We start from the raw sequence: 26,488 nt of genomic DNA, 5'->3' as shown, positions 1-26,488 counted from the left end.
TGGTGGTCCTCATCATAAGGGGTATTTGGGCTGCACTTGGTCTGGTTCCTCACCTAGGACCTCTCTGCATTGGGTGACCCTACCAGAGGCATGAAGCCCCTGACAGCATAGCTCCGAGGATCACTGGGACACTCAAACCCCTCCACCACGATAAGGTGGCAGCCCATGGAAGGGATGTGTATATGTGTGCATGTTGGGGTGGGTGTGTGTGTGCATTTATGTATGGGTGTATGTACAGTATATGTATGTAACATTTATTATTTAAGAATGAGAGAGAACGAGAGAGAGAGAGCAAGAAAGAGTTGTATTTTTTTCTTTTTTTTTCAACATGAGGAAATGAGCACAATGTGGTGGCAGGCACATTTTTAGTTTTTTATTCTCTAGTGGCCTTTATTAAACAGTAATTGAACAGGAGATTTGGAGGAGAGAGAAGGGACTGACATGCAGCAGATTACCCAAGACTTGGAATTGAACCCGGGATAACTGTGTTGAGGTCTACAGCCTCTGTAGATGTTGAGCATCCTGTCGTTCTTCTCTATTATACCAGTAGACTACACATTAGCTCAACAACACATAGGTTTCTATTTATAGCAATGTATTCATTTAAGAATCGATTTTCCTCACTAACAGTAATAATTTCTGATTATCTTCTCTGTTTCATGGATTGTGCTTCGTTTTTACTTTTTCTACTCAGTTTTTCATGTTAAATTGCACTTTTTTTATTAAGTTTGTTATATTATATTGAATACATTTTTCTAAATAAAGACTAACAGAAAGATCACACAGTTCCTTTCATTTTTGATAAAGCCTGTTTTTTCTTATAACAAACAAACCAGATAGAACAAGTTTGGGCTTCTTCGGGGTCCAGAGTATTAAATTATGATTACAATTATCATCTAATATTATGTACAGATGTAATTCTAACCTTAACTTAACACCCGGGGACCCTGAAGAAGTCCAAACTTGTTAAATCAGCTTTTTTATGTTTGGTATAAAAAAAAACAAAGACAGGATTTATCAAAGAAACAAAAAGATGAATGGACTGAACTTATGTAGTGCCTTGCTAATCATTTTGACCACTCAAAGCACTTCACACTACAGTCACATTCACCCATTTACACCGATATGCAGATCGGTAAGCAACAAAAGTGCCTTGCCCAAGGGGACCTCGACATGTGGCAGGAGGAAGCTGAACTCGAACTTACAACCTTCTGATCACAAGACAACCACTCTACCCACTGAGCCACAGTCACCCTGAAATCTTTTTTTAAAAAGCCACTGCATGATCCTTCTGTTAACCTTTTTTAAATTCCGGATTTAAACACATTTCACTACGAAAAAGTGCAAGTGCAACATAAAATGTGAGTAGAGAAGGTAAAATAAAGGACAAACCATAAAACTACAAAAACAGAGAGAAAATAAACAGAAATCATTTCTATTACAAGAAGAATTTTAATTCTTAAATTAATCGGTTGCTATAAATATTGAGCTATGTGTTGTGGCACTGTGCCATCTGCCACTAAAAAAGTGAAGGGAAAAGGGCTAAAGTAGAGGAAGCAGCCATCGTTGGGTAAGGAATAGTCTTAGATTTAGTGCTGATACCTCAAGACTTTTAGGTGATTTTTAAAGCAATTCTTGCAGTTTCTTGAACGATTTTGGGGGGCAATTTACATTGACCAATTGACCTAACCTACATGTTTTAGGAGATGTGGGGGGAAACCAGAGCACCTGGAGAAAACCTACGCAAGCACGGGGAGAACATGCAAACTCCACACAGCAAAGATCTGACACATCCTCCCTGTGAAGCTGCAGTGCTAACCACTGCATCACCGTGCTGCCCGCTTTTTTTCTATTTCAAATTCATCTTAGCGTTTGATTGTTTTTTGAATTGGGTTAAGAAGGGATCTTTGTTCTAGCTGGTTAATGGGGGGAAAAAACTTGCCTTTTTAAATTTTGTCATGACGAAGCGTCGCATGGCATGATAGTTAAAGTGAGACGTTCTTGATTTTTGTTCACTCTTTTCCTTCTTTTTTCTGTTTCTTCAAACACAGAATGTTTCGGAGTTTTTTCCAAATTGAAAGCTTTGGCTTTTTCCTTTTACCATCCTGCATGGATTTAGGATCTGGGTTGTCCACATTCTCCTGGATGGTTTCTACAGCGAACTCCGTCTTTGCCGTGGATTCCAAATCCGTGGAACAACCTGATGAGGTTTCTTCTGAGAAATCCTCCTCAGAAGAAACCTCTTGATGTAAAACTTCAACCTGGTCAGGTTGGCTCTCTGAATCTTTCTCCTTCTCTTGAAAATCTGTAAACTCTTGTGATGTTTTTTGTTGTAGGTCTTCCCTCTCATCTCTCAGAGAGCTGGCAAGCTGAAGAGCCTCATCTTCTCTTTCCAATTTAATATTTCTCTCACAACTTACTTGCTGATATTTTTCTGCTTGTTGAGTTAGTGCAGCAACATCCGTTTCATATCTACAATTCAGCTCCTTGTACAAACCTTTAATCTTCTCTAACTCAGTCTGGCAATCCCTTTCCTTTTCTTGCAGGAATTTCATATCTTTTGCTGTATTTTCCTGGAGGTCGGCATTCATGGCTTTTATGTTGTGGAGTAGCGCCAAGTCTTCCAAGTGAGCTTTTTTCTCCTCAGTTATTTGCATCTGAAGATTTTCCACCTGCTGTTGAAGTGAAGAATGGCTTGTTTCATACTGGCCTATATTAGATTTTAAATGTTTTGCGAGCCCGTTGAATTTCTGCTGCAGAGTCTGGAACTCTTCTGTCATTGTTTCATAGAGATGATCTTGCTCAGCTTTCAGTTTGTTGATTTCCTCAAGGTCTTTCTTCGCTCTCTCAGAACTGGCTTCTCTTTCACGATCTATCTCTTTCTTGTATGTTTCTACTTGGGCTTTAAGTCCAGAAACATCTCTATCATACTTCCCGTCGAGTTCTTCATATGAACGTTTGACCTGGTCCAATTCGTCCTGCAAACTTTTTTCGCTGCTTTGCAAAAATTTGATCTCTTTTGACATTTTTTGAAACATATCTTCCTTTTCAGCTCTTAGATTTTCAAGGAGAAGTTGTACCTCACTATCCGTCTCTTCACAAAACATTTGTATCTCAGCCTCCTGCCTCACCAGAGCAATGTCAGCTTCATACTTAGAGCAAAGCTCCTCGTAAGAAGTCTGGAGTTTGTCCAGTTCTTCTTGGAGGGCTTTACCTTTCTCTTTTTCAGCCTGGATTTCTGATGAAAATGCTTCCTGGCTGAGGAGATGGGCCGTCTTTAAATCTACAAAGTCTTGTTGAAGCATCTTCTTATTCTTATGTCTCACATCGTTGTGCACCTTGGAAGCAAGGATCGCAGCGCTGACAGCTGCTGGATCACTAAGCTTCTCTACTCTCTCGAGTTCCCTCTTTGACTCTTTGGACTTGTTGATGAACACTTCTTTGATAGCTTTCTGCCTTTTTAACTGGAGTTTCGTTTCTTCCAGCTCTTCTTCCATGTGGGCCAGTCGTTGGTTATCTTCAAACCTTTGGGCTCTCTCCATTTCCAAAAAAGCACGCAGCCTTTGGATTTCCTCGTGTAAAACATTCGGGTGCACAGGAGGGAACCTGCCTTGGGAGTTGTGCTGGAATCCCCTTCTCATCTGGGGTCCCATCTTTCCATTGTAGTATCTTGGGTTTTGATGAAACATTTTCCCTTAAATAGTTCTCTAAAATCAGTCGGTTTCTAAATTACCTGAACGGTATTTGAAAGAGCTTTGAGTATGTCTGAACTGGTCAGCGATATAGCAAGCAATGAAACATATGCAGAATTGAGTTCTGTACATATATGTCTAGTTGATGACATCACACAGACTGCCTCACTAGTGACATCACAGAATCTTCTTCTGCTGGTGGTGTTACATCATCTCACCAGTAAATTTCATGCTTTTTATTCTTGTTTATATTCAAAATAGTCTGATTCACTTGTTTTTTTCCACCATATGTGATCATTTCTTTTGAACATTTTTCAATATCTATTCATTAGAAAGTTAATTTTGCTTGTTTAGTCAAACATTTATTTTCTTGTTCTTGTGTCAGCAAACATTGGAAAAAGAGAGTTGGAAAGAAAATTTGTAATAAGTAGATGAGGTCTGGAAAGATTGTTTCTTTTATCAAACATTTATTGCTTTTGTAGTTTTTTTTTTTTTTTTGCTTTATATACATATATTGATGTGGGAAGAGGTAACATTTTGCTAAGTTAATGCCATGAGTAGAAATAAATATATAAATATAAAATCCTTTAATAAAATGAAAATGACAAGAACTAATTAAAATAATAATAATAAAACAATTGAACTAGTCAGGGCTGAGCACAAATAAAGTTGCAAGATTTACCCATGAGAAAACCAGGGATCTCAAACCCATCCCACCATGCTTGACCACCACAAACTCAATGTGTGCCACAGTAAATGTTAAGCCTAGGTCATTTTCAGACCTATGCAAATGCATGATTTTTGTTTGTATGCCCTCATATTTAGGTCCTCTCTTCCATGATCTACCATCTTGGATGGTAGATGAAGACAAACCAAGATCAACTGACCGACCAGCAGGCGGCGGTAGTGTACCAACTTGTTGTGTGGGAAGAAAACAACAAGGTGAAGAAGAAGAATATCTGCAACTTGCTGCCGTTGTGGTTAGATGCTATAGCCGGAGTCTCACTTTCTCTGTTTTTACTGTAGTCGACATTTTTTCGCATTTGGGTCAGTACATAGTTCACACAAGAACTATCTTGTTGCAGACACATTTAACCCCAGAATATTCTAACATATTTGACTGACTGCTACAAAGGTTATTGGCATTTGTTCCTGGATTTCCTGGTTCCTGGAAAAGTTTCAGATCCCTTCACAGATGTTGAAGTCTGGAGAATCATTTTAAACACTTTGGGACCTTCATGTGCTTCCTTAGCCACTCCTTTGTTGCTTTGTTTGGGGCAATACTAACAGGACTCATCCTTAGTTTCTTGGGCACATAACCAGTTCTCTAATTATTTTATAAAATATATTTTATTGTTGCATGCAGTTTTGGTTCATTTTTTGTTAGCAAATGTTAAAAATCTGTTAAGGCATGTTGCACCGTAGCCCTCTCAATGAACATAACCAAGTTATATTTCGCAGGAGTTTGAACTGAACTTGTTATTAATTTGCTGAAAGAAGACAAGTTTTTATTTTTTGAAGTTTATAGTTTTGGTTCTTCAGTGAAATTTAAAGTTTTACAGTTTGTTTTTTTTCACAGGGTTTCAGAAAGTCACAGCTGATGAAACCCAACAAATGGTTGAGTGTGAATAAAGTAGAACTAGTTTGGAGCTAAATACTCCAAACTAGTGTGATGCCCACTGGTGTGTGCCCGCAATAGGAAAAAAAGGAGCATGCATTTCTTTAAATGTTTATGGGGTTATGATAAGTAGCTATTTTATTTGTTGTTAACAGGGATTAATGACGATGGGTGTAGTAGCGGTGTTTCACCAGTAGGTGGCGCGTGGAGACTCTGAGCTGCCTGTTGCTCTGCCGTTTCTCATAAGTTGAGAGAAATGGGAGTAAGGCAGACTGCGTCTTACATAGAATAGAATAGAAGTACTTTATTCATCCCAGCAGAGAAATTACTTCGCAGTTACAGCATAGAGACAAGACACAATAACAACTACCACTGAGTAGTAGTTGTAGATAAAATAAAATATAAAATGCTATAAATTGTAAAATATGAAATGCTGTTAATATAAAAAGCAACTTAAGAGCAGTCCTTGCAAAGATTAAAAAAAATGCAGATATGTATATATAAATATATGTACAGCAAGTGTGCCATAGTGCAGTTGTGCAAAATCGGACTGATTAGTGCAGAACAATGATTTAGCTTTTATTGTACAGTTAGATGGCATGTGGCAGGAAGGATTTCCTGTATCTGTCCCTACGACAGCGGAGCTGGAGCAGTCTATGTGAGAAGGTGCCCCACTGTCTGTCCACTATGTGGTGGAGAGGGTGCTGTTTATTGTCCATAATAGACAGAACCTTCTTCAGTGTCCTCCTCTCCACCACAGTTTCCAGGGACTCCAGCCTTAGTCCCAGTACAGAGCCAGCTTTCCTGATGATTTTGTCCATCATGCTGTTTTTCAGGTGAGAATAACCTTTAAGTTTATTTTAATAAAGTACTTTTTTAATTATTCAGTATTGTTCGAGAAATGTTTAGGGAAATGCGTCAATGTGTGAAAGATATTGGAAGAGTTTTGTTGTGTTTTGGAGCCAACAGCGGCTAGAGGAAGTAGCCAACATGCCGTGATGCTAGTTGGTTAGCACACTGTAGCGGCGGATAATAGCGGGTTCGGTAGAATTACTAACAATAACCGCTTGTAAAGGAAGTTGGAATATACATAGGCCTGTCACGATAGCAAATTTTGCTGAACGATTAATTGTCTCAAAAATTATTGCGATAAACGATAATATTGTTTGAAGACCTTTTTACACTGATTTAATGGAAATGACGTAATAATGCATGCGATTTCCTGCCAAAGATAGATACACTTTATTTTCAAAAGAACACTAAACACTGGAACTGATAAACAAAATAAACAACCAAAAACAAAAATAAAATGGATTCTCAGTCTCCATTAACAAAAAATGTACTAGAAAAAAAACTAAACAGCATAAAGCCAAAGTGGAAATAAATACTGCATTCAACCAAAAGAGGGCAGATTATGAAGTCTGTATATTATGTTGCCCTTCAGTAATAATTAGATTTAAATAGAGAAGATGGGCACATCGACTACCTGATGCAATAGTTCACACTACATGATTTTTTGCTCCTATTTTTCCCCTTACAACAATCTTAAAACGTTGGTCTTTCTAAGATTGTGTGGTGTGTTACAATAGATCATCGTTGCCGCTCTGATCCAAATCAGGGGTTTTCCCCGACTGGGAGCTTAACGCAGCCTGTTGAATGTGACAGGTAGCCAATCAGAAAGCAGGATTCCCCTCCATGCTTTCTGAGGGGAAATTACAGAGGGGAATCCCAAACAGCTGCAACCCCAGATGATATGTGGAAACAACATTAATGTTTATTCAACATGCAAAGAATATAGAAATGGCAAGGGGAGGAGTTGGAGCGAAATTGCTAAGGCAGTTGATAAACCAGGTAACTTTTCAGCTGTTCTTCGTTAACGTGACGTAAATAGGTTCTAATGATTTTCATTCAGTCAGGACTTTAAGCTGACACTAGCCACATGCATCGCAGGTAGATTGTAGTAAAGCATTGATTAATGCCTGGTTTTAAAATTAGTTAACTGGACTTGTAGTCATTATTTTGTGGGATTTCTGTCGGCTAATGTGTGGTCTCAGGTTTTGAAAATGGGCCAACAATCAGCCGACAGCTCTAAAATCGTGTAGTGTGCGCTGGGCTTTACACTAAGGAAATGAGGAAGGGAGGGTCAGTGGAGAGCACTGGAGTTGAGCCTTTTTTCATTCAGTGTCATTAACAGAAAGAGAAAAAGGCCGGAAGAGACAATAATGCCGATAATTAAAATGACGTCGATAGTTTTAATTTATCGTACGATTGATTGATTTACCGTTTATCGCGACAGGCCTACTTTAAGTCATTTAAAAACATACCACGCCTTCATCATTCTACCACTTCCTGTTGCCTTATCCATCTCTTCCTCTAGTAGTAACACCAGGTTATTGATCATGTGACTCGTGTGATGCGAAAAATGTTTCCATTTTAGTACTGCAAAATACACTAATTTCGATAAACCACCTCATCCTAGCGCAAAAACGTCTTATGGAAAAGGATTTTGTGAAACTGCCAGGCTTCCGTTAAGCGAATTCAACTTCGTAATTTGCGCAATTTTAAGGTCAATGGAAAAGCAGCAACTATTTACTCCTATTTCTCTTTGCTGCTACACAAAAGCCAGGAAAGTGAATCCACCTCTCTGCTTTCCACCGTGGCTTGCTCCTCCTTCCTGATGGTGTCTTCCATTTTGCTGAGCTTCTTCCTCTCCTGAGCCAGCTGCTCTGCTTCATATTCAAGCTGAGCGTTCAAGCGGGCCTGCTGACTTTCGAACTCCAGCCTTCGGGGAGAGATATGTGAATCTTGAATCCACAGTGTGAACGATCTTCAATACAAAAGGGCTCTTCAGAGGGGTGAACCAGGGGCCAAATTGAAATATTTAATGCAGTAAGAATTTTTTTTATTTTTTAAATTTCAGATCATCGACCAATTTTAATCTTAAAGAGTCAATTCAAAAAGAGTTTTTAAATGATTTCACTTATTAAAAAAGTATTTAAAGCAAAAGCTCCTTCAACATAAATGGTTATAGAGCCCTTCATTCAACAACTGCCAACTATTTTCATTTCAGCCACTTTGACTTTGAATTGTAATTTGTTTTTTCTGATAAACTGTCTAAACAGGTTATTTAGGGTTCTATCTTTGAGTTTCTGTGTGTATTTTAATATTTTTGTGTAAATGCTTCATCTCTACTCTTAAATTGACCTCTGACCTTGATGTGTTCTTTTAGCCTACTTCCTGTTGGAGAGGTTTTGTTTAAATGACTTCTGGATCATATAGTTCCAACAGTAATTGGACTTGTGTTTGCTTAAAATCAATGAAAAGTGGGATAGTGGGAGATATTTCTTGACTAAAAATGAGGAAGACAATTACTTTGACACATAAGATCAAGTTTGGCTGGATTTATACATTAAATTATTATTTTTAGACTGATTTTTATGTCTACTCCAGCTCTTATTGCCAGATTTTAACATTAATTTGATGAAAAACAGGAGAAACCTTTAAAGGGAGGAGTTCTTCTGTCTTATTTCTTCAAAATTGTCCCTAAACCTACCAGATTAGCCAGATTAAACTTCATACATACAACAATGTAAACACACGTGTTTTACCGTTTCTTGTCGAGCTCCGCCTTCTGTTTTAAGTGTTCCTGCTCAAACTCTCTAATGGTTTCCACGCCGATCTTAGCGCAGAAATCCGCAAACACCATGTCATCGATCTAAAAACACAACATCCACACATCCAGTTAAACAACTATGACATGATCCCAAGCACAATTACCTTCCCTACGCAAGCTATGAATAGGATAGAATAATAGAATAGAGAAAATCTCAAGAAGAATAGTTATGTGTGAAAAATTACAGATTTTCCATATTCAAAATCTTTGAAAGTAAATGCAGCTTGGGAAGCCAGAACTTCTATTTGAGATGTGATTGGCTGGCCTTTGCAAAATAGCCAATCCAGGAGCTGCACTTATTTTCCCTGGGGCTGATTGGCTGAACCCTCAAGAGTGGAAATAAGGAAGACTCTAGATGTTATCCCCTTAACTGGCAATACCAAAATCACCAAAAACGCCTGAAAAGGTGTGTGAACTATTAAAACAGGGAGTAAAAGTTTCTAAACGGAGTTTCAAAAGTTAGCAAATGTGAAAACCAGCAGTCCACTGTACACAAAACACAACTACAAATGAGGTAAAAAAAAAATTTTTTTTAAAACTCGACCGAAACTAAAAACAAAGTCCTGTCAGTTCCTTGTATTCTTTTTCCAGTAGGGCTGAACCAATTAATCGCGATTAATCGATTGTTGAATTAATCCTCAACTTAGTAATTGATTATTCGTTAGACTCAAAAATGGGCACTTGCTGAAAACACATTCAGAGCAGTCATTGAGCCAAAACTGTACTATATATATATATATAAAACAAAAAAAACAGGTTTTGGCCAAAAATTCTCAAGTGGAGTTTTATTTACTAAAGTAATGCTATGTTGTTGCATTTTAGGCAATAAAATGTTTATTTTCTCATTTAGGAAAGGAATCAAATTATTTGAATCTTTTAATGTATTTCTAGTACAGCAAAAAATAAGTTTAAGTGTTTAAATAAATAAAAAAATCTATAGAGTGTGCCATTTTGTATACAATTAATCGTTAGTTGCACACGTAAAACCCAGTACTTCCAGAGTTAAGTAACCTAAAATGTTTTCTTTTATAAATGTAAATGTGTTTGTCTCAAAGCCGTGTACAGGTGTTGGAGAGGCTGCACCTGATCGATCTGTTCTCTAATCCTCTTCATCTCTGCATCTTTCGCTTTGAGATCCTCCTGCTGCATCTCGATCTGACACTCAAGGTTTGATAGTTCGCTCTCCAGACGGGAGATCTCCTGAAACCCGTCAGAGGCACAAAATTGACATCAACACGTTTGATCTGAAGTGACTGGAGAGGAGAATCTTTCAGCATCTCTATTCCAATTTTACAATTCTATAAGCTTCCACACTGTATCAAATCAGTTTATATCAAAACAAAAGTACATCTGTGCATAAAATTCTGTAAGTGTAACCAGAGTTAAGTTAGCTTAACTGTCTGCCTTTTACTTGAATAAAAAATATTAAAGAACTAGAAAATTCCTGAAGAAATTTAACCGGGGTCCTGCCAAAGTGCGCTGGTCGGTTTAGACCAGAGTTCTGATGCTAAAAATTAGCATCAATGCTAAGCTAAGCTAAAGAATTACACAGTAGCATGTGGAGAATCACAAGAATGTTGACTAACATGGACTTGCACCATTGAGTTTGTTAAAGTAAGTGTATCAGTTGAAATTAGCCAAAATGCTCATGTTAGCATGCATGCTGTGAGTAGCATGTGGGTATCACTAGCATGTTGTCTTACAGTCACTTCCTCCATTGAGTATACTAAACATACGTAGCTAATGTGTAAGAAATAGCTAAAATGCTTATGTTAGGGAAAAGGATCATAGTGGAAGGAAGTGAAATGCTAATATTCGTGCTAATGCTAATGCATTGTCTTGCTGAGCAAGGCAGCGCACTAACCTGAGAGGTAAAGATAATACAGGCTAATATTATTGCACCGCCTATGATTGTGCACTAACCAGAGGGGAGTATTAAGGCTTTTATTTTGACATTTTCAGTAAGCTTCATTTTAAATGGCCACACTAATCCCATGTGTAACAATGGTTGGATAAAATCAGTTATATAATGCCCAAAAGAGCAATTACCTGATGTAAAAATTGTCAAGGCTTTTATTTTGAAATTTTCAGTAAGCTTCATTTTAAATGGCCACACTAATCCTATGTATAACAATGGTTGGATAAAATCAATTATAAAAAGCCCAAATCACAAGTAGTTCTAAAGGCCAGCTGATTCCTTCTCAGTAGTAACTGACAGTTCCACCATGTTGTAGTTCTTACATTCGGCTCAGACCTCTTTTGTAGGCACTGAGTGTCCGCCATGTTGTAGTCCTAACCTTGAGTCATTATAGTTCTAAAGAGCAGCTCAACTGTCATGTGAGTGAGACAAACAGGGAGAGACAGAATTCAATAGTTTGAAGTAGTTAGTTTTTCTGAAAGACCTGAGAGGAATATTCAGGCTTTTATTTTTGAAATTTTCTGTAAGCTTCATTTTAAATGTCCAAACTAATCCCATGAGTACTGTATTTTCTGCACTATAAGGTGCACCTAAAAACCTTCAATTTGCGTCTTATATATGAAAAAAGTTTTAAAATAGGCCATTCATTGAAGGTGCGCCTTATAATGTGGTGCGCCTTATAGTGTGGAAAATACGGTAACAGTGATTGGGTTAAATCAGTTATATAATGCCCAAAAGAGCAATAACCTGATGTAAAAACTGTCAGGGTTTTTATTTTTGAAATTTTCAGTAAGCTTCATTTTAAATTGCCACATTAAACCCTGTGTGTAACAATGGTTGGATAAAATTAGTTATAAAATGCCCAAAACACAAGTAATTCTAAAGGCAGGTCATTCCTCCTCTGTAGTAACTGACAGTTCTGCCATGTTGTAGTTCTGCCATAGTTAGAACAATGATGCGTTTTTGTAGTCCTAATCAGCTGCTCTGCCCTGCTCTTTGTTCTGTTGCTATGGTAATGAAGCATGTCTGTCAGCTGTGAGTGAGACACACTCACAGCTGACAGAATTCTATCTGTTTGACCGGAAAAAGCAGTCCGAACAACTCCTTTTCGTTCGGGAGCCGTGATACATATTCGAAAACCGTTTGAAGCGTATTAAAGGGCTATTTGTCGTCTCCGATAGTCCCACGATTCATATCTCTACCTCACTCACATTGTTAACAGCGATGAGAGAAAGATAGTGTGTGCGGAGGTCTGAAATTTTTCAGAAATACATGGAAGTGAATCAGGGAGAGCGTCAGTTTACCCTGGCACATGATTTCGCTCTGAAGCACCTTGACAGAAAACCATAAGCCCTAGCAAAATTTTGAAAACATTTTACCAGAGCAGGCATGCGTATCAATGTCATGACCAAGTTTGATGCCGATATTTGTGGGCGTGACGGCGATTTCAAAATTGTTTTGGGGTCAAAAATTCACTTCATTTCACACTCTAACGGAGCGGCAGTTGGTGTCAGTTACACTCTGAGTTTCGGCAGTTGGAAATTTTGCTCGTTTTTCGCTTTTTAAGTCGCCATCATAACTCCGAATACCACTACAAGTAATAGCTCCCCTCCCGCCATCGGGCCGCACGTTTTGATACCACTTTTGTGGGTGGGCTCAGCGGTACGAGCCGCATTAACGGCCGCGGAAGAATAATAAATAAAGAGGCGTTCTATTGGGTGTAGAACAATAGGCGCCTGCCATGCAATGCTTCGCATGTCAGTCACTGCTCTCCTTATGCATTGCTATGGGCAGGCCCCAATTATCCATAATAGATACGGCGGACGTGTAATGTGATATGCAGCACACTTGCAAATAGGAGCAGCAAAGGTGTACGACTTAATTTTAAAATCAATGTTTGAGCATTTTGAATTGATTCAGAATGATCTGTACTAGGAATTGCGATTCTCTATAGAATCCGTTTTTTTCTGCACCTCTAGAAGTGAACAAGAAGGTGAACAAACAGCAGATGTGTGTCCAGCTGTCAGATAAGAGACCTGACAGCAGCTCCTACCGCTTGGCATTTGGGGATGGTTTTACTCCGGAGGATCTCCAGATCCATCCGGGTGTATTTCAGACGGGTCTGGGCTCCCTGAGACTCAGCCAAGATCTGATTTAAATTAGCCTCCTTCCTTTTCAGTCTCGACAAGTCCTGAAGAAGAAGAAGTCAGATTAACGATAATTCTGAAGAGCAGCAGCAAGAGGAGACAAACGAGGTGAAAGCATTTCATTTGATTTATTTAGTCGACTGACGCGCATCTCGTTCATCAGCCGGTCCCTGTGTTCCTTCAGACGGCGCACGTCCTTCTCCTCCCAGCAGCGAGCTTTGGTGCGCAGGTCGCTGGAGCCTCCGGAGATAACGCCGGACGTTTTGAACAGCGTCCCATCCAGGGTGACCGTCTGCAGCCCATACCGGCGATTAGCACATATTCTTAAGGAACAGCGGCGACGCGTCATGAAACGAGCTCCACGTCAGGCTTACTCTGACTCGGTCGGGTCTGTCGAAGGCCACGCTGCGGGCCTCTCTCATGGTCTCACACACCAAGGCGTTGCCGCAGACGTACTGCACCACTTTCCACAGCTGAGTGCTGCCGGAGTTCACCTGCACCACGTCCACCACCATCTTGACTCCTGGAATCTCCCTCAGGCGCTCGTTCAGGGGATTCACCTGAATGCCAGGGGGAGCGTGGGTCAGGGTTCATCTGCTTTTCCCACAGTCAAATTCAAACACTTAAAGCTTTTTCTCCTTTTACTTTAGAGATAAAAACAATAGAAAGGAACTAAAATTTTAGTCTGATTTAACTTTAGACAGTGAGAAAACATGGTGTCTGTCGTTTTATTAGTTTTCCAAATTTAGGCTTTAATCAAACGTTATGTATCACTTTATTACAAAACTGTGCAGTCTGAATATCAATATCCAGGATCTGTAGTCCTAGAAATGTTCTTTAGTTGATAGAAGACTGACTTTATGTGACTCTAAAAGTTCAGTTCTGAGTCCATCACTTTGATAGCTCAACGGTGCAAAAACACAACATCTTACCAAGTATTTTGTTTATTTGTAAATATCTTAGTGTACTTGAAATAAGACAAAACTTACTCAAAAGTAACTTTTCAGCACAATATAGTAGCTTGTTTTATGTCAATAATTGCTTAATAGTGATGAAAATACTAATTATACGTTAAATAATCTGCCAGTGGAACTAGAACTGCACTAAATGTCTTGTTGCATTGCCAGATTATTGGCAGAAATCGAGGACTTTCAAACCCTTGAAACCTGGAAACTGAAGCATTTTCAGGAATTTCAAACAGCCGTACAAATGGCAACTTCTGTCACTTCGGTAAGCGCCAGAAGTGTGAGTTTCTGTACTACTGCTGCTGTTTGTAGGGAAACGACGTGACGTACAAGCAGGTAGTCAACGGGCAGGAAGGTCTCAGGCTCGGCCCGCTGCTCCTTGAGGAAAGAGATGCAGTCGCGGGCGACCTTCTCAGACGACACTACGATAGCGTTCATGTATCTGCCGAACACTTTGGTCACGGCCAGCTGGTACTTCTTGTGGACTGGGCTGCACAGGTCGGACAGGCGCCCAAACTGAAACGGCACAAAGCGGTCAAATAGTTTGCGACAAACCGGACCACTGCGGGGTTTGTTTTACTGCCTTTGTGGTTTTGTTCTTACGACTGTCTGAGGGTAGAGTCTGTGGAGTTTCTCCAGCAGCTCCCGGCGCTGCTGCTGCCTCTTGCTCTCGTGGCTGTCCAGCCGAGCGCTCCTCAGCTCCTCCATCACCTGGTCCAACTCCTGCTTCACCTCCTCACCACGCTGGGTCACATGCTGAAGCTCTGCAGTCAGGCTCTGATGCCGCTCATCAAGATCTTCAAGCGACTTCCTGGGTCAAAAGTTACTATGTTGCATTTTCCTTCTAGTCACATAAAATCAAACTTTCTCAGAATATGAAAAATGATTGAAATTCTGTTTTAGAGGCCAAATATATTTGACCTACTTGCATTTCTGGGTGTACTCCTCTAGTTTCTCTGCTCTACTCATGAATTCTTCCAGGTGAGTTTGGTTGTTTCTGATGGCAACCTGCAAAATATGATGTTTCAGTCGAAGCACAGAGTATTTAACGGACATATTCCCCAGAGATTTATGACCATGCAGCTATCGTCAAAACATCATAGAGCTCTTACGACGTGGAAAAATAAAGCGCACCTCTATCTCCTTCTTTCTGCGCTGGTCAAAAACCACCTTTTCACTGTCTGCTCTCACTTCCCAGTGCAGCTTGTCGGCCTGCTGGCAGAGGACAGCGCCCTGCTTCTGGGCAAGCACCTTCAGCTCCTTGTACTGATGCAGCTGGAACACAGAACATGGTGGTTTTAGACTACATTATTATCACTGATAATAACGAGTGATGATAATCATTATTATCACTCATTATCACTCCTGGATACCATCTCCAGTTCCACGATATCTGCAGGTTTCAGCAAGTCAAATTTAAGACCTTACTAGACCAATTCTGATGCCATCTTCAAAGGAATTTAAGACAAAATAAACTACAAATATAGTTGGTGGTTGGGGATCTGGTCTGAGGTCTGTTTGTGGATCTTGGCAGCACACTGCATGTCTCTCTAAAGCCTTATTTACCCCATAATGCCAAGATTAAAAGTTTTTCTTGCATCAAATGCACCTACCCTTGTATGTGACCAGCAAGGAATTTGAAAAATATTAAACTTTTGTCGTTCCGTGTGTTGGGTTTCACTCTAAGTGGCTCTATTATCGTTTGTTCCTCCCCAATGATAGATGTAAAAAAGCTAGCTAGCAAGAGTATACTAGCAGCTAGTTAGCAACTGTGACATCATCAACTGTCTTGAGTCAAACTGAAATGAAGATGTATGCACACATCTTTTCAAACTTTTGCCTCACAGAAAATATTTTAGATATTAGATATAAAGATAGGTTTGTGAGTAGCGTAACAAAACCAAACCAACATTTTGGATTTAAACAATGAACTGGATAAGAACTGAGATGTATGCAAGCTTTGCTATGTGGAGGAGAAATATTGTGGAAACACAATTACCCACTGTTGTGGGTCGCCGAAGCCTTTTAACGAAACACGAGACGCAAACGCAGTCTGTGCCTCCCCAAGGCAAAGGCAGCTCGAGAAGGGGTTTAAAACTCAAAATTCTATGCAAGTCCATAAACTAATGAAGGCTGATGCCACATTAATCTGCAAGGACATGAAGCTGTACGCCGTGGTTGAAAATGACGCTTTCAACTGCTTTATGAATGCAGGAATAGGGTTTTAGTTTCTTGAAAAAAAAAGGTTGAAATGTGTTCTTGCGAATTAATGTAGTTATTCTTGAATTGTTTACATGGAAGTTATACAATAAATACATTTTCTTCATACATGTGTCTAAAGTTTCAAACCTTTCTTTTTCTAAAATTCTTTACTATTTGAAACTTAAAAGTGAATATTCCCAACATGACTTTATGAACGGTGTTTGCACACCAGCTCATGCATGGTTACCTGATCCTCATCCAGACTGATGTCTCTCCCCCTCGCCACTCCTTCCTGGGTCTGCTTCTCGTACCTCCTCCAGGCCCTCTGGAGCTCGGCCACTTCCTGCCGACCCTCCTCCAGCTGCTGCTCTTTGGCAGCCAGCGCCCGCCTCTTCTTCTTCACAGCTTCGCAGATCTCTTCGGCCTTCTTCACGTGATGGGACGTGTTCACCTTGGCTTTGATGTACTGCGACCTGGACTGAGTCAGGACTTGCTCCTGACCGCTTCGCCACAAGGAAACAGCAGAGAAGATTAATCGTACGCAAAGACAAAACATGATTTTAATCAAAGCTGTAAAAAAAAAAACTTTTTAATGCTGTCGGGACAAACACACCGGATCTCCTTCCCCATGTGCTGCACCTCTCTAGTGCGGCGTCCATGTTCTTTTTTGTGGGTTTTGACGCTCTGCTCCGCAGCACCTAACTCCCGGTTCATTTCCGCTGCGATCTCCTTCCTCCCTCTCAGGGTGTCGCTGATGGCGTCGATGCCCTTCTCATTGTGATAAAGCTCAAAAAGACTCAGTTGCAGACGTTTCTCTTTCAGGTCATCCACCAACTCCTGGTATTTCTGGGCCTGAAATTTGGGATGTGCCAGTTAAGACACCAATTATGAAGGAAAGATTTCCAATTTTTAGTGAAGAATTTGGGTGACAATATTCGAGAAAGCCACAACTCACCAGGTGTCAAGATACACATTTAGATTAAGAACAAAATTTATCTTTTCAGTCCCTTTTTTTCTACTTTTACACTATAAAAATGTAGCTTCAGCTAGAAAAATTAATCTGGTTTCACCAACTCTAATTTCAGTTTTTACGACTTTTTTTGTAAAGACCTTTAAGTATGGAATTCAAGATGTGTGTTTCCACAGAAATGTACGAACTTTGTCCAGTCAACAGCCAATAAATTTGCCAGTTGACACAAAACAAGCTAGCTAATTAGCTAGCAAGAGAATATTAGCACCTGGTTAGCAGTAGCCTCAACTGTCTTTAGTCAAAGAACGCAGTGAAGATGTCTGTTCTAACTTTTTGCCTGACAGAAAAGTCCCACAAAATTGAAGACCCATGATTAGCATATTAATGGCCAACCTACTTTATTTAGTTTAAGTTATTTCAAGACTCTAATTTTAGACAAATTAATTTAAGATTTTTTTAATGACACCCCGTAAATAAATGTAGCACAACTACACCATACAGGAAACTTATTTTGTTTTCAGGTTATTAGCTTGCAGGTGAAATAGTTGCTAATTTTACAAACTAAAAGTTATTCACCTCGACTTTTTCCAGGGACACCTGTTTCCGTTCCACAGTGGCCGATTTTTTCTTGTTGAAGTGAAACTGTGTGTCCTCCTTGGCCTTCATCAGAGCTTCTTTCTTCGTCTTATATTCTGCAGCATACTGCTTGGACTGACAGATGCACTCCAACATCTTAGTCCTCTCCTTTGGATCCTTCAAAGCTATGGCCTCCACCGCCCCCTACAGAGAAACATGGTGAATTACATCTTTATTTTCTCCACCGTTTCTATTTCGTGCTACTTTTTGTCCCGTTTCTCTTAATTTAGCCTTTTACATATTCAGCTTTCAACTGTTACCATTCGTAAAGATGTATGTAATGATTAGACCATTAAAATATCACTATCCTGAATTAGGTCAGGGATGAAAATTCAATGTTTGGAAAAGAAAAGAAAAAGAATGAAATTACAATGTTAGAACATCTTAACATCTTACCTGGAACACCACACAGTTCTGAGCTTTGGTCACGATGCCAATCTTTTCAAGCTCCTCGATGTATTTAGCATGCGAAACATGAGATCCATTGATATGATATGCAGAAGAGTCCCCTGGAAATATGAAAAAACCAAGTGAAGGATACTTTATGGCACTCTTATCTATCCATAACGATGAAGGGGGCAGGACGTGTGCAATCTCAGAAGTGTACAAAATGTAACTGTTTATCAAAAGTAAAATGGGTTTAATCAAAGCCGTTCAGGACTAAAATTTCATATTTTTTTTTAGATAAAGTGTAAGGTTGAATCAAAATTAAGATCTTTTATCTGTCCAAAGAAATCGTTTAGCAGTGCTAACAAACCCTCTCAATAGTTATATAAAGAAAATGATCAGATACAAATTAAACTCATATCACCTGGTCATGTTGTTAACAGGAAGTGGAATTGATCAAAAACTTTAGTCATCACAAATGTTTATCAAAAATCTATAAAACAGTGCTCATTAGTTAGTCAAATGTAGCTATGCTATTTTTAAAATGTGCTTTTTTCATAATAAAATTTGACCAAACAGTCCTTAGGAGTTGTATTTTGTTTTTATTCATTCAACTGGGCATTATACCACACTTTAAATTTCTCTTTTTTTGGTCACTGAAATAAAAATGCCAAGTTTTAGTGTGTCACTTTACTTTTACCTGCTGTTCTTTGTGGGTTAATTTATACAGTTACTGTGCATTACCTATGATGGAGAAGAACTGGAAGAGTGTCTTTTACACCTATTCTATTCTTTATAAAATGACTGTTCTGTTATGGGCACTTAGTGTCAGCACTAATGCAATTTCTTTGAACGAAAACGTCCTGTTCAGAATGCCTAAATTGACTTACTGCACTAACCTGTTATTGTACGAGAAAAGACCGTCTCTATCTCGTCGTCATTCAAGAAGCGCAGCGCCACACGCGCGGTGTCGGACACCGGTTTACCGACGTGGGCTCCGTGGACCAGGTCCCGCAGGTGCTTCACCCGGAGAGAGGCGACCCTCTCGCCTATGGCGAAGCTCAGGGCATCCATCACATTAGATTTACCTATAAGCGTTTTTACATACTTAAAACAATTACAATATCTCAATAACATAATAGTACACAGCCAAAATGGCCACCGAGTAACATTAGAAAAGAAAAAAAAAAAGAATGGTCGGTTAACAAGTTCGGCTAGCATATTTATTTCCTCTCTAAATTATATTCGGAGTTCTTTCAACTCCAAGGCTCTAATTTGGTTATATGTTATCTTCATACTTAGTGCACTAACATCACGTTTTATCATAATAAACTGAGCAGGCCAACATAAAACTTAACACAAGTTCAACATCAGTTTAAACAAGCTAGCAGTTTGCTAGCTGACGCAGTTTGTACCTTGCTAGCTAACAAGAAGGTTAGCAAAGTATTTAAAGGCTCACTTACCGGATCCATTTGTGCCTATAATACAATTAAATCGCATAAAAGGTCCAATGACTTGCTTCCCACGCCACGACTTGAAGTTTTCGATATCAATTTGTTTGAGATAACCCATGTTGGTCCACGGTGCATCCAGCTGCGCAACAACTTTCTGAAGAAGACGGAGTCTCAGAGGCGGGAAAACAAACATACCTTTCAAAAAACACTGTAATTACAGAAGTTAAGCTTCTAAAGTTATGGAAAGCTTCTATGCCGTATGCACTCCTCTTGCAAATACCGTAATAGGCTATTTACTTTTTTAATATATTTGTTTTAGTCACTAAAAGATATGTCTCAATATAATTCACTTTTTAAAGGCAAAAATAATCAGTTGAGGTCTAACAGTAATTTTACAAGAGATAAGAGAATATGCACGGCATTCATGGAAAGAGTATATTTCTCAGTCTTTGTTTAGATTTGAAGAAAACATACCATACTCTTTCCCTTGGTTATTTCGTTTATATTTCCTTCTAATTCATATAAAGCATTTTGAATTGCCTTGTTGCTGAAAATGTGCTATATAAAATTACCTTATGTCTGAAATAATTCAGTTGCTGAGTATTATTACTCTGTAATTAAAGGAAACTCCTTTATTGGCTCTCCTTAGCTTTTCATAATCACTGATCCTCTTTTTTTCTCACATTCCCACTTATATCTTTCTACATTCATTTTTTGTTTATTTCTTAGCAATGACTTTTATTGCCTTCATGTCTGACCCATACCTTTGTCACTTGGTCCCATATAGTGAACATCAACAAATGTTTGAAGGAAAAAAATGAAGATGTCAAGAAGACATTTAGAGGTCTTTTATTTCTTCTAAATGTCGTCATGAACATTCATCCAGTCTACTTCAAACTTGGCAGATATGTTGCTGAGGACCAAGGGGAGTGTAATTCAAAGTTTAAAGTAGCTCTGTGTCCACAATAATTCAAATAAAACTGAAGGCTTTGACCCAAAGCCCTAAACCTTGACTTGCGTCCATCCTACTTGTGCCATAAACCCGATAACAAATGTGTTAAATACAACCTTAAAACACAAAGACACAACAGACACTGAGACAAAATGTAGCTTTATTGGTCCCAGAATCAATAGCCCACTAATATGGGTGGTCATGAACATACTCCATGATGTGCTTCAGGGCTAACCAAGTTTCTGAGGCAGTGGGGATAATCTGATCGGCAGGAAGAATGAAACCATAGCGACCGGTGTCCCTCAGCTCAAAGGCAAAAGAGTATTTGATGCCCACATCGTAGGACCAGTCAATGCTCCCACCACTGGCTTGATCTGAGAAGAGAAGAAGAAGAAGATGGCAAACATGATCATACATTAGTAGTAGGGTTTGAAATGTTGCTCTGAGGGAGAGTGTTACTTACAGATGATGGTGCAGATGCTTCCAACCTTGTATGTGGTGCCGTAGAGGGACGTGAGCTTCTGCACTGCAGCACGGCCAACAGAGTCCTGTGTGCAAAAGTACAATTGTGTAAAGTACTGGCCAGAAACAATGGAGGTCTTATAAGATGTAGTATGATTTTTTTTTTGTGCTACTACACTGAAGTTAAGGTGGTGGTTAAGTGGAGTAAACTTTTAGTTTTTGCAACAGCCGATGAGACTGTACATTCCTGTGCTTTTTCAGGTCTTGTAAAGACTTAAGATCAGTTCACAGGTGAAGAGATACAACTGGCAACCTCAAACATTTGTTTGACTACCTTAAAAATAATATTTTTGACTTAAAGGTGTAAGTTCAAGGTTTATCTTCAGTGTTCCCTCTCCTGGATTACTATGTAGAATAATTTCATACCAGCTCAGCCTGATCAGCGGCGCTCCTGCAGGTGTAGCCGTAGGGGTACATGAGGAGCTGGGAGTAGGCGTGGACGGAGATGAAGGACTTGAAGTTGCCGTGGCTCTGGATGAGGTTCACAATGTTCTTCACCTCGATCTCAGAGTGAGCAGAGGAGCCTTGATAGGTTTCAGAGCAGGGATTGGTACTGGCACCGGGGCCTGGACACAAAAGTTTGGATGGAAACATGCATGGAAATTAGCCTCTTGGCTATAATCTTAAATATTTACATGCTAACATTCATTAATATGTATTGTCCCATTTTTTAAATAATTGATCTGGACTGAAAACAGATCCTGGTTATGTTGAACGAATTCACGGATGTTGCTGTAGCTGAAAATCACTGACCACCAAATCCTGCATCCCAGTTCCTGTTGGGATCGACTCCGACACACACAGAGCCTGAGTTTGGAGAACGCGTCTTACGCCACATCCGGTCCTGTAAATCACACAGCACCAGTCAGTGTGTATCCTCATTTCCTCTTTGGATGTCAACTTAAAAATATAGCTATAGAGTCCATCCATTTTCTTCCGTGTTATCCGGGGTTGGGTCGCGAGGGTAGCAGCTTAAGTGTATAGAGTATTTTATTAAATTCTTTATAGGGGCAGTATTATGTATTTTCCAGGCATATAGTACCATTTTATAGCACAATCAAGTAACTATGGTTCCTCCAATTGTTATAAAAATGTTGTGTATATCAAATACGACTTAAAAGAAATTTGGCTTTGTAATTTAATGCTTTGAAATTGGGCTTCTGTCTCTTTAAGAAACTCCTGCTCTTTATGAAACTCCACCTCCAGGTAGTCATCACCACAAGGCTCCTCTATTAACCCTTTATAAACATTTTAACCAACATTTCACTGAAAAGTAGCTTGTACAATGAGCTCAGTAGATGCACAGTTCCACCAAGTGTTTGCTAGTTGCCTAGTCTGAAGGAGCTGAGTGGTAGAGTCATGGTGGAGGGAAGCTTGGAAGCTTCGAAACTGCAGCTCAGAGGAGGAACTTCATCCTGGAAGGTGGGGTTAGGTCCACATAGGAGTTTTGCCTAGCTGAATGGTTGCCAAGGGAGATTAAAAGATTTCTCAAATATGCATGAAAGAATCAAGGCAACACTCCAGGTACGTTTTCGATGAGGGAATAACATGATATAAAACTTAAAAAAGTCAATTTTACGTAATAGTGCCCCTCTTATTTAAAAAGATTGAGAAAAGGGAGAGGTACGACTGCAGCTGCGGGAACACTCAATCTAAATTCTAACAGGAAAACAGTAATTTGAAGCAGTGGTGGTTTCTTACATTGGTGTGGGAGAAAACATAGCCATCAGGGTTGGCCACAATAAGCATGTAAATGTCCATGGTTTTCAGAACGGCGGTCAGAGAGGCATCGGTATCATAATCAGTGGCGATCTGGGTGAGAGCACAATGTACTGATTTAACACAATTATTCATAAACACACCACATAGATCAGGCAAGACTTAGAGACCCACGTATCGTCAATGGCGTTTTGTACCTTGTTGGCTGTCCACACTCCAGTGGCCTGAGACACCCACTCCCTGGAGTGAATACCCAAGTCCATCCAGATAGCAGGGCGATTGGTGCCTCCAGTGCTGAACTAAATACAAAGTTAGCAAACGCGTTGATTTGAAGGAAGTTATGGTACAGGGTGCCTGCACAAGCTAATTGTGTTGTCTAATGAAACCAAAGCCAACAGTTTCCCTACCTTGAGAACGTACATGGGTCTGTTCTCATAAGATTGGCCGATTTCCAACTTAGTCACCAGATTTGGGTGCTGATCCACCAGCGTGTCCATCCAGCTGTAGATCTGTATGGAGATGGATCAAAACCTAAGACCAAGAAAAACATGTAGCCTGTTTGACAGCACACAAAGACAGGTAAGTCAATCTTTACAATCAGGAATAAAATGGCAACAAAGGGGGTGAAAATAAATAGTAAATGTTTGTTTTTTTGTTTGCAGTGTGAAGGCAAATTCTCCATATACCAATGATCTCAAACTCCAGTCCTCAATGGCCGGTATCCTGCAACTTTGAGATGTCTCTCTGGTTCAGCACACTTGATTACAAATCTAGCCCATTAGCAGAGCTCTGTAGAGTTTGACTGTGCTAGAGAAGCAGCTTCACCATTTAATCTACCTGGGTAGGACAAGGGACACATCTGAAAGTTGTAGGACACTGGCCCTTGAAGACTGGTGTTTGAGAATGCTGACCTGAAGTGATAGACAATGAAGAACATTTATCAAAGAAGGAGGAGAGAGGCCCATGGCAACGCAGAAGGAGCTAGCTCAGATGGGAGAACTTGTTGACTGGACAGCGATAGGTTCACTCAACAAATCTGACCGTTTTGGAATGTTGGTAAGAAGAAAGCCATTGTTGAAACAACGCCACACAAAGTCCAGGTTGTAGTTTTCCTCAAGCCATGTAGGGAACACAGTAAAGAGGCGCTCTGGTCACATGAGATTAAACTTTAACCTACATGCAAAATGCCGTGTGTGGCTAACACTGCCTGACACTGAACACACAAACCGAACAGTAAAACATGATAGTGGTCACATTGGTTTTTGCTTCTTTTTTTTTCTTTTTAAAGGGAGACAAGAGTGATGTACACGACAAAATGCGAAAAGAAGTGTGGCACAAAACTGATTGTTATTACATTGTAGCAAGTGATGTCAAATCACCAGCACAGTTTCCATGGTCACAGTCATCTATTTAGAGCACAGGTGTCAAACTCCAGTCCTTAAGGGCCGGTGTCCTGCAGTTTTTAGAGGTGCCACATGTACAAAACACGGGAATAAAATGGCTTAATTACCTCTTCCTTGTGTAGATAAGTTATCCAGAGCTTTGCTAATGACCTAATTATTCTATTCAGAGGTCCTGTAACCGGCCCTTGAGGACTGGAGTTTGACACCCCTGATCTAGAGGAAACCTTTCAGCAACAGCTCCAGCTGTAAAACTTTTCCACTCCTTCACATCGTGGAGACATGAGTCATCGATTGCAGTTCACAATCGTGAATTTGGAGTTTATTTCAGCCAGAATAAATAAATAAATGATTTGCCGATGTGTGAGTCGTACCGTCTCCAGAGGATGATAGGCTCCAAAGTTGAAGTCCCTGGTGTTGTGCTGCCTGATATGGTTCTCTCTCATCTCAGCTTTCTCCTGATCGAGCAGCTCCTGAATGTTCAAGGAAGATGATGCTAAGCTCACACCTGACTTCATTTCACCCTCCGAGTCAACCAGTAAACCTCTGAGGACTACCAACCTGGACGTCGTCAATCATGACAGTGAAAGGGATGCTGTGGGCGTTCAGGTACTCCTTCAGAGCACCAAGGTGGCTGCGGGGCACTCGGACATCAACGGGAAGCTCTGTGGACACCGGGTGGCGCCAGAAGTCCAGCTGGAATCAGAGAGTCAGTGGGAAGGAGATGATTGACACCTGTAGCTTGAGCTCAGCAGCTTAGGTTGATTTACAGATCTACCGTTTTTCCACTTTAAGTGTGGTTAGGAGGGAGTGCTTTATGGAGCTAAATTAGGGCCGTAAAGTTTGTTCAAAAGAAAAAGAAATTTGAAACTGAAAAAAAAGAATGTGAACTGAAAAAAATATTTAAAACTACATTTCAGATTCAAGGGTTTTTCTTTTTAGTCTGAATTTTTATGTTCTTTTGAACAAACTTTATGACAGACAAATACCAGATGAGCCATTCAGAAAATCCTCATACTCTCATGCACAACTAATAGATAATTACTTAATTAAGCTAAAAAAAAAAAAAAAGACAGAAAAAGCTTATCTGTGAATTAAAGGTGAAGCATAAAAAAGTCAAACATGCAGCTAAGAGAGGCTAAATGTGGATGACTGTGCTGGACCGTGTGAAATGTGTGTGTAGTGTGTGTTTACATACATTCCATTTTTCCTCAGACTCCAGAATCTGCAGCAGCTTGAGCTGTTCCTCCGATTGAGCGTCGACTCTGATGACCTGGTCACTGAAACGCATCTGATCCAGTCAATTTCATGTCTTCTTAAATGGTTGCCTCATGGCAAATCAACAGTAGGTGGGCAAGTTGACTATTGATTACCAATAAATAACTGTTCAACACATCACTGTAGATATGCTGCTATACATTTAGGCTAGTAGAGGACAAACTGAACACCTTTTCCTCACTTTTTTCTTCTACTGCTCTACAATCCAGAAGGATGACCTACCTAAAGAGCCCTCCACTCAGCTCCTTCAGACTAGCCAGCAGCAATTAGCAAACACCCGGCGACACTGCGTAGATGCTGAACTCATTATACCAGCTACTTCTCAGTGCAATACAGGCAAAAATGTTGTTAAAGGGTTAACAGAGGAGCCATGCTGTGATGACTTCTTGAAGGCGGAGTTGCAAAAAGAGCAGGAACTTAAAGAGACAGAGGCCCAATTTCAAGGTGTTAAATTACAAGGTCAAATTTTCTTTTAAGTTGACATACAGTATGTAGCTTTTTTCTTTTTTTACAACCGAAGTTGTATAGTTATTTGGTTGTGCTATAAAGTGATTCTATGTGGCTGGAAAATATTTAACACTGCATCCTTGAAACAGTCTTTAGGAACATGTGTCAAATTCAAGGCCCAGGGGCCAAATGCAGCCTAGATTTTCATGTGGCCCTCTAGACTCCAGACGCCAGTGTGAAAAGATGTTTGATATAATTTAATTTTAAGAACTATTTACAGGATGTTGATTCAGCTATTTCTTAATATTTTAACAGTTTGTTAATGAGTTTTATGAATACATTCTGTTCACAGCTAAATTAATGCCAAAACAAACTCCACTGCTGGTTTCAAACGTCAAACTCACCCAGTGAAGAGCCTCTCAGATCTGGCTACAGACACAAGCACCAGCAGAAACCAAAAACCTTTCATCCTGCCTGGACCGTTCAGACTGTGAGGCAACGACTCATC

The 26,488-nt window shown here is 39.8% G+C and overlaps 2 protein-coding genes across 2 annotated transcripts in view; both read right to left on the bottom strand.

Moving 5' to 3' along the window:
• Positions 1-20,112, bottom strand: part of smc1b (structural maintenance of chromosomes 1B) — a 29,734-nt gene extending 9,622 nt beyond the window's left edge. The window contains exons 1-16 of the mRNA XM_032546183.1: positions 19,672-20,112; positions 19,108-19,296; positions 18,218-18,330; positions 17,762-17,965; positions 16,829-17,067; positions 16,463-16,718; positions 15,148-15,288; positions 14,939-15,021; positions 14,617-14,824; positions 14,344-14,529; positions 13,423-13,608; positions 13,194-13,340; positions 12,955-13,092; positions 10,067-10,183; positions 8,919-9,025; positions 7,951-8,092 (exon numbers count right to left, since the gene is read on the bottom strand). Of these exons, the coding sequence (XP_032402074.1) occupies positions 7,951-8,092; positions 8,919-9,025; positions 10,067-10,183; positions 12,955-13,092; positions 13,194-13,340; positions 13,423-13,608; positions 14,344-14,529; positions 14,617-14,824; positions 14,939-15,021; positions 15,148-15,288; positions 16,463-16,718; positions 16,829-17,067; positions 17,762-17,965; positions 18,218-18,330; positions 19,108-19,296; positions 19,672-19,855 (2,640 nt within the window). The 5' untranslated portion in view covers positions 19,856-20,112. The remainder of the gene's footprint in view (positions 1-7,950; positions 8,093-8,918; positions 9,026-10,066; positions 10,184-12,954; positions 13,093-13,193; positions 13,341-13,422; positions 13,609-14,343; positions 14,530-14,616; positions 14,825-14,938; positions 15,022-15,147; positions 15,289-16,462; positions 16,719-16,828; positions 17,068-17,761; positions 17,966-18,217; positions 18,331-19,107; positions 19,297-19,671) is intronic.
• A 642-nt stretch (positions 20,113-20,754) lies between these two features.
• Positions 20,755-26,488, bottom strand: LOC116729707 (carboxypeptidase A1-like). Its single transcript, XM_032578399.1, has 11 exons — positions 26,385-26,488; positions 25,454-25,535; positions 24,817-24,951; positions 24,630-24,728; positions 23,263-23,364; positions 23,053-23,154; positions 22,838-22,948; positions 21,890-21,980; positions 21,503-21,702; positions 21,078-21,162; positions 20,755-20,988 (listed from the first exon to the last, which is right to left on the bottom strand). The coding sequence occupies exons 1-11, from the start codon at positions 26,447-26,449 to the stop codon at positions 20,801-20,803; spliced, it is 1,260 nt and encodes a 419-aa protein (XP_032434290.1). The 5' UTR covers positions 26,450-26,488; the 3' UTR covers positions 20,755-20,800.

This window comes from Xiphophorus hellerii, chromosome 2 (genome assembly GCF_003331165.1).
Source record: "Xiphophorus hellerii strain 12219 chromosome 2, Xiphophorus_hellerii-4.1, whole genome shotgun sequence".
NCBI lineage: Eukaryota > Metazoa > Chordata > Actinopteri > Cyprinodontiformes > Poeciliidae > Xiphophorus > Xiphophorus hellerii.
The sequence above is the reverse complement of the archived record's forward strand: the minus strand, read 5'-3'. Positions and strand labels throughout refer to the sequence as shown.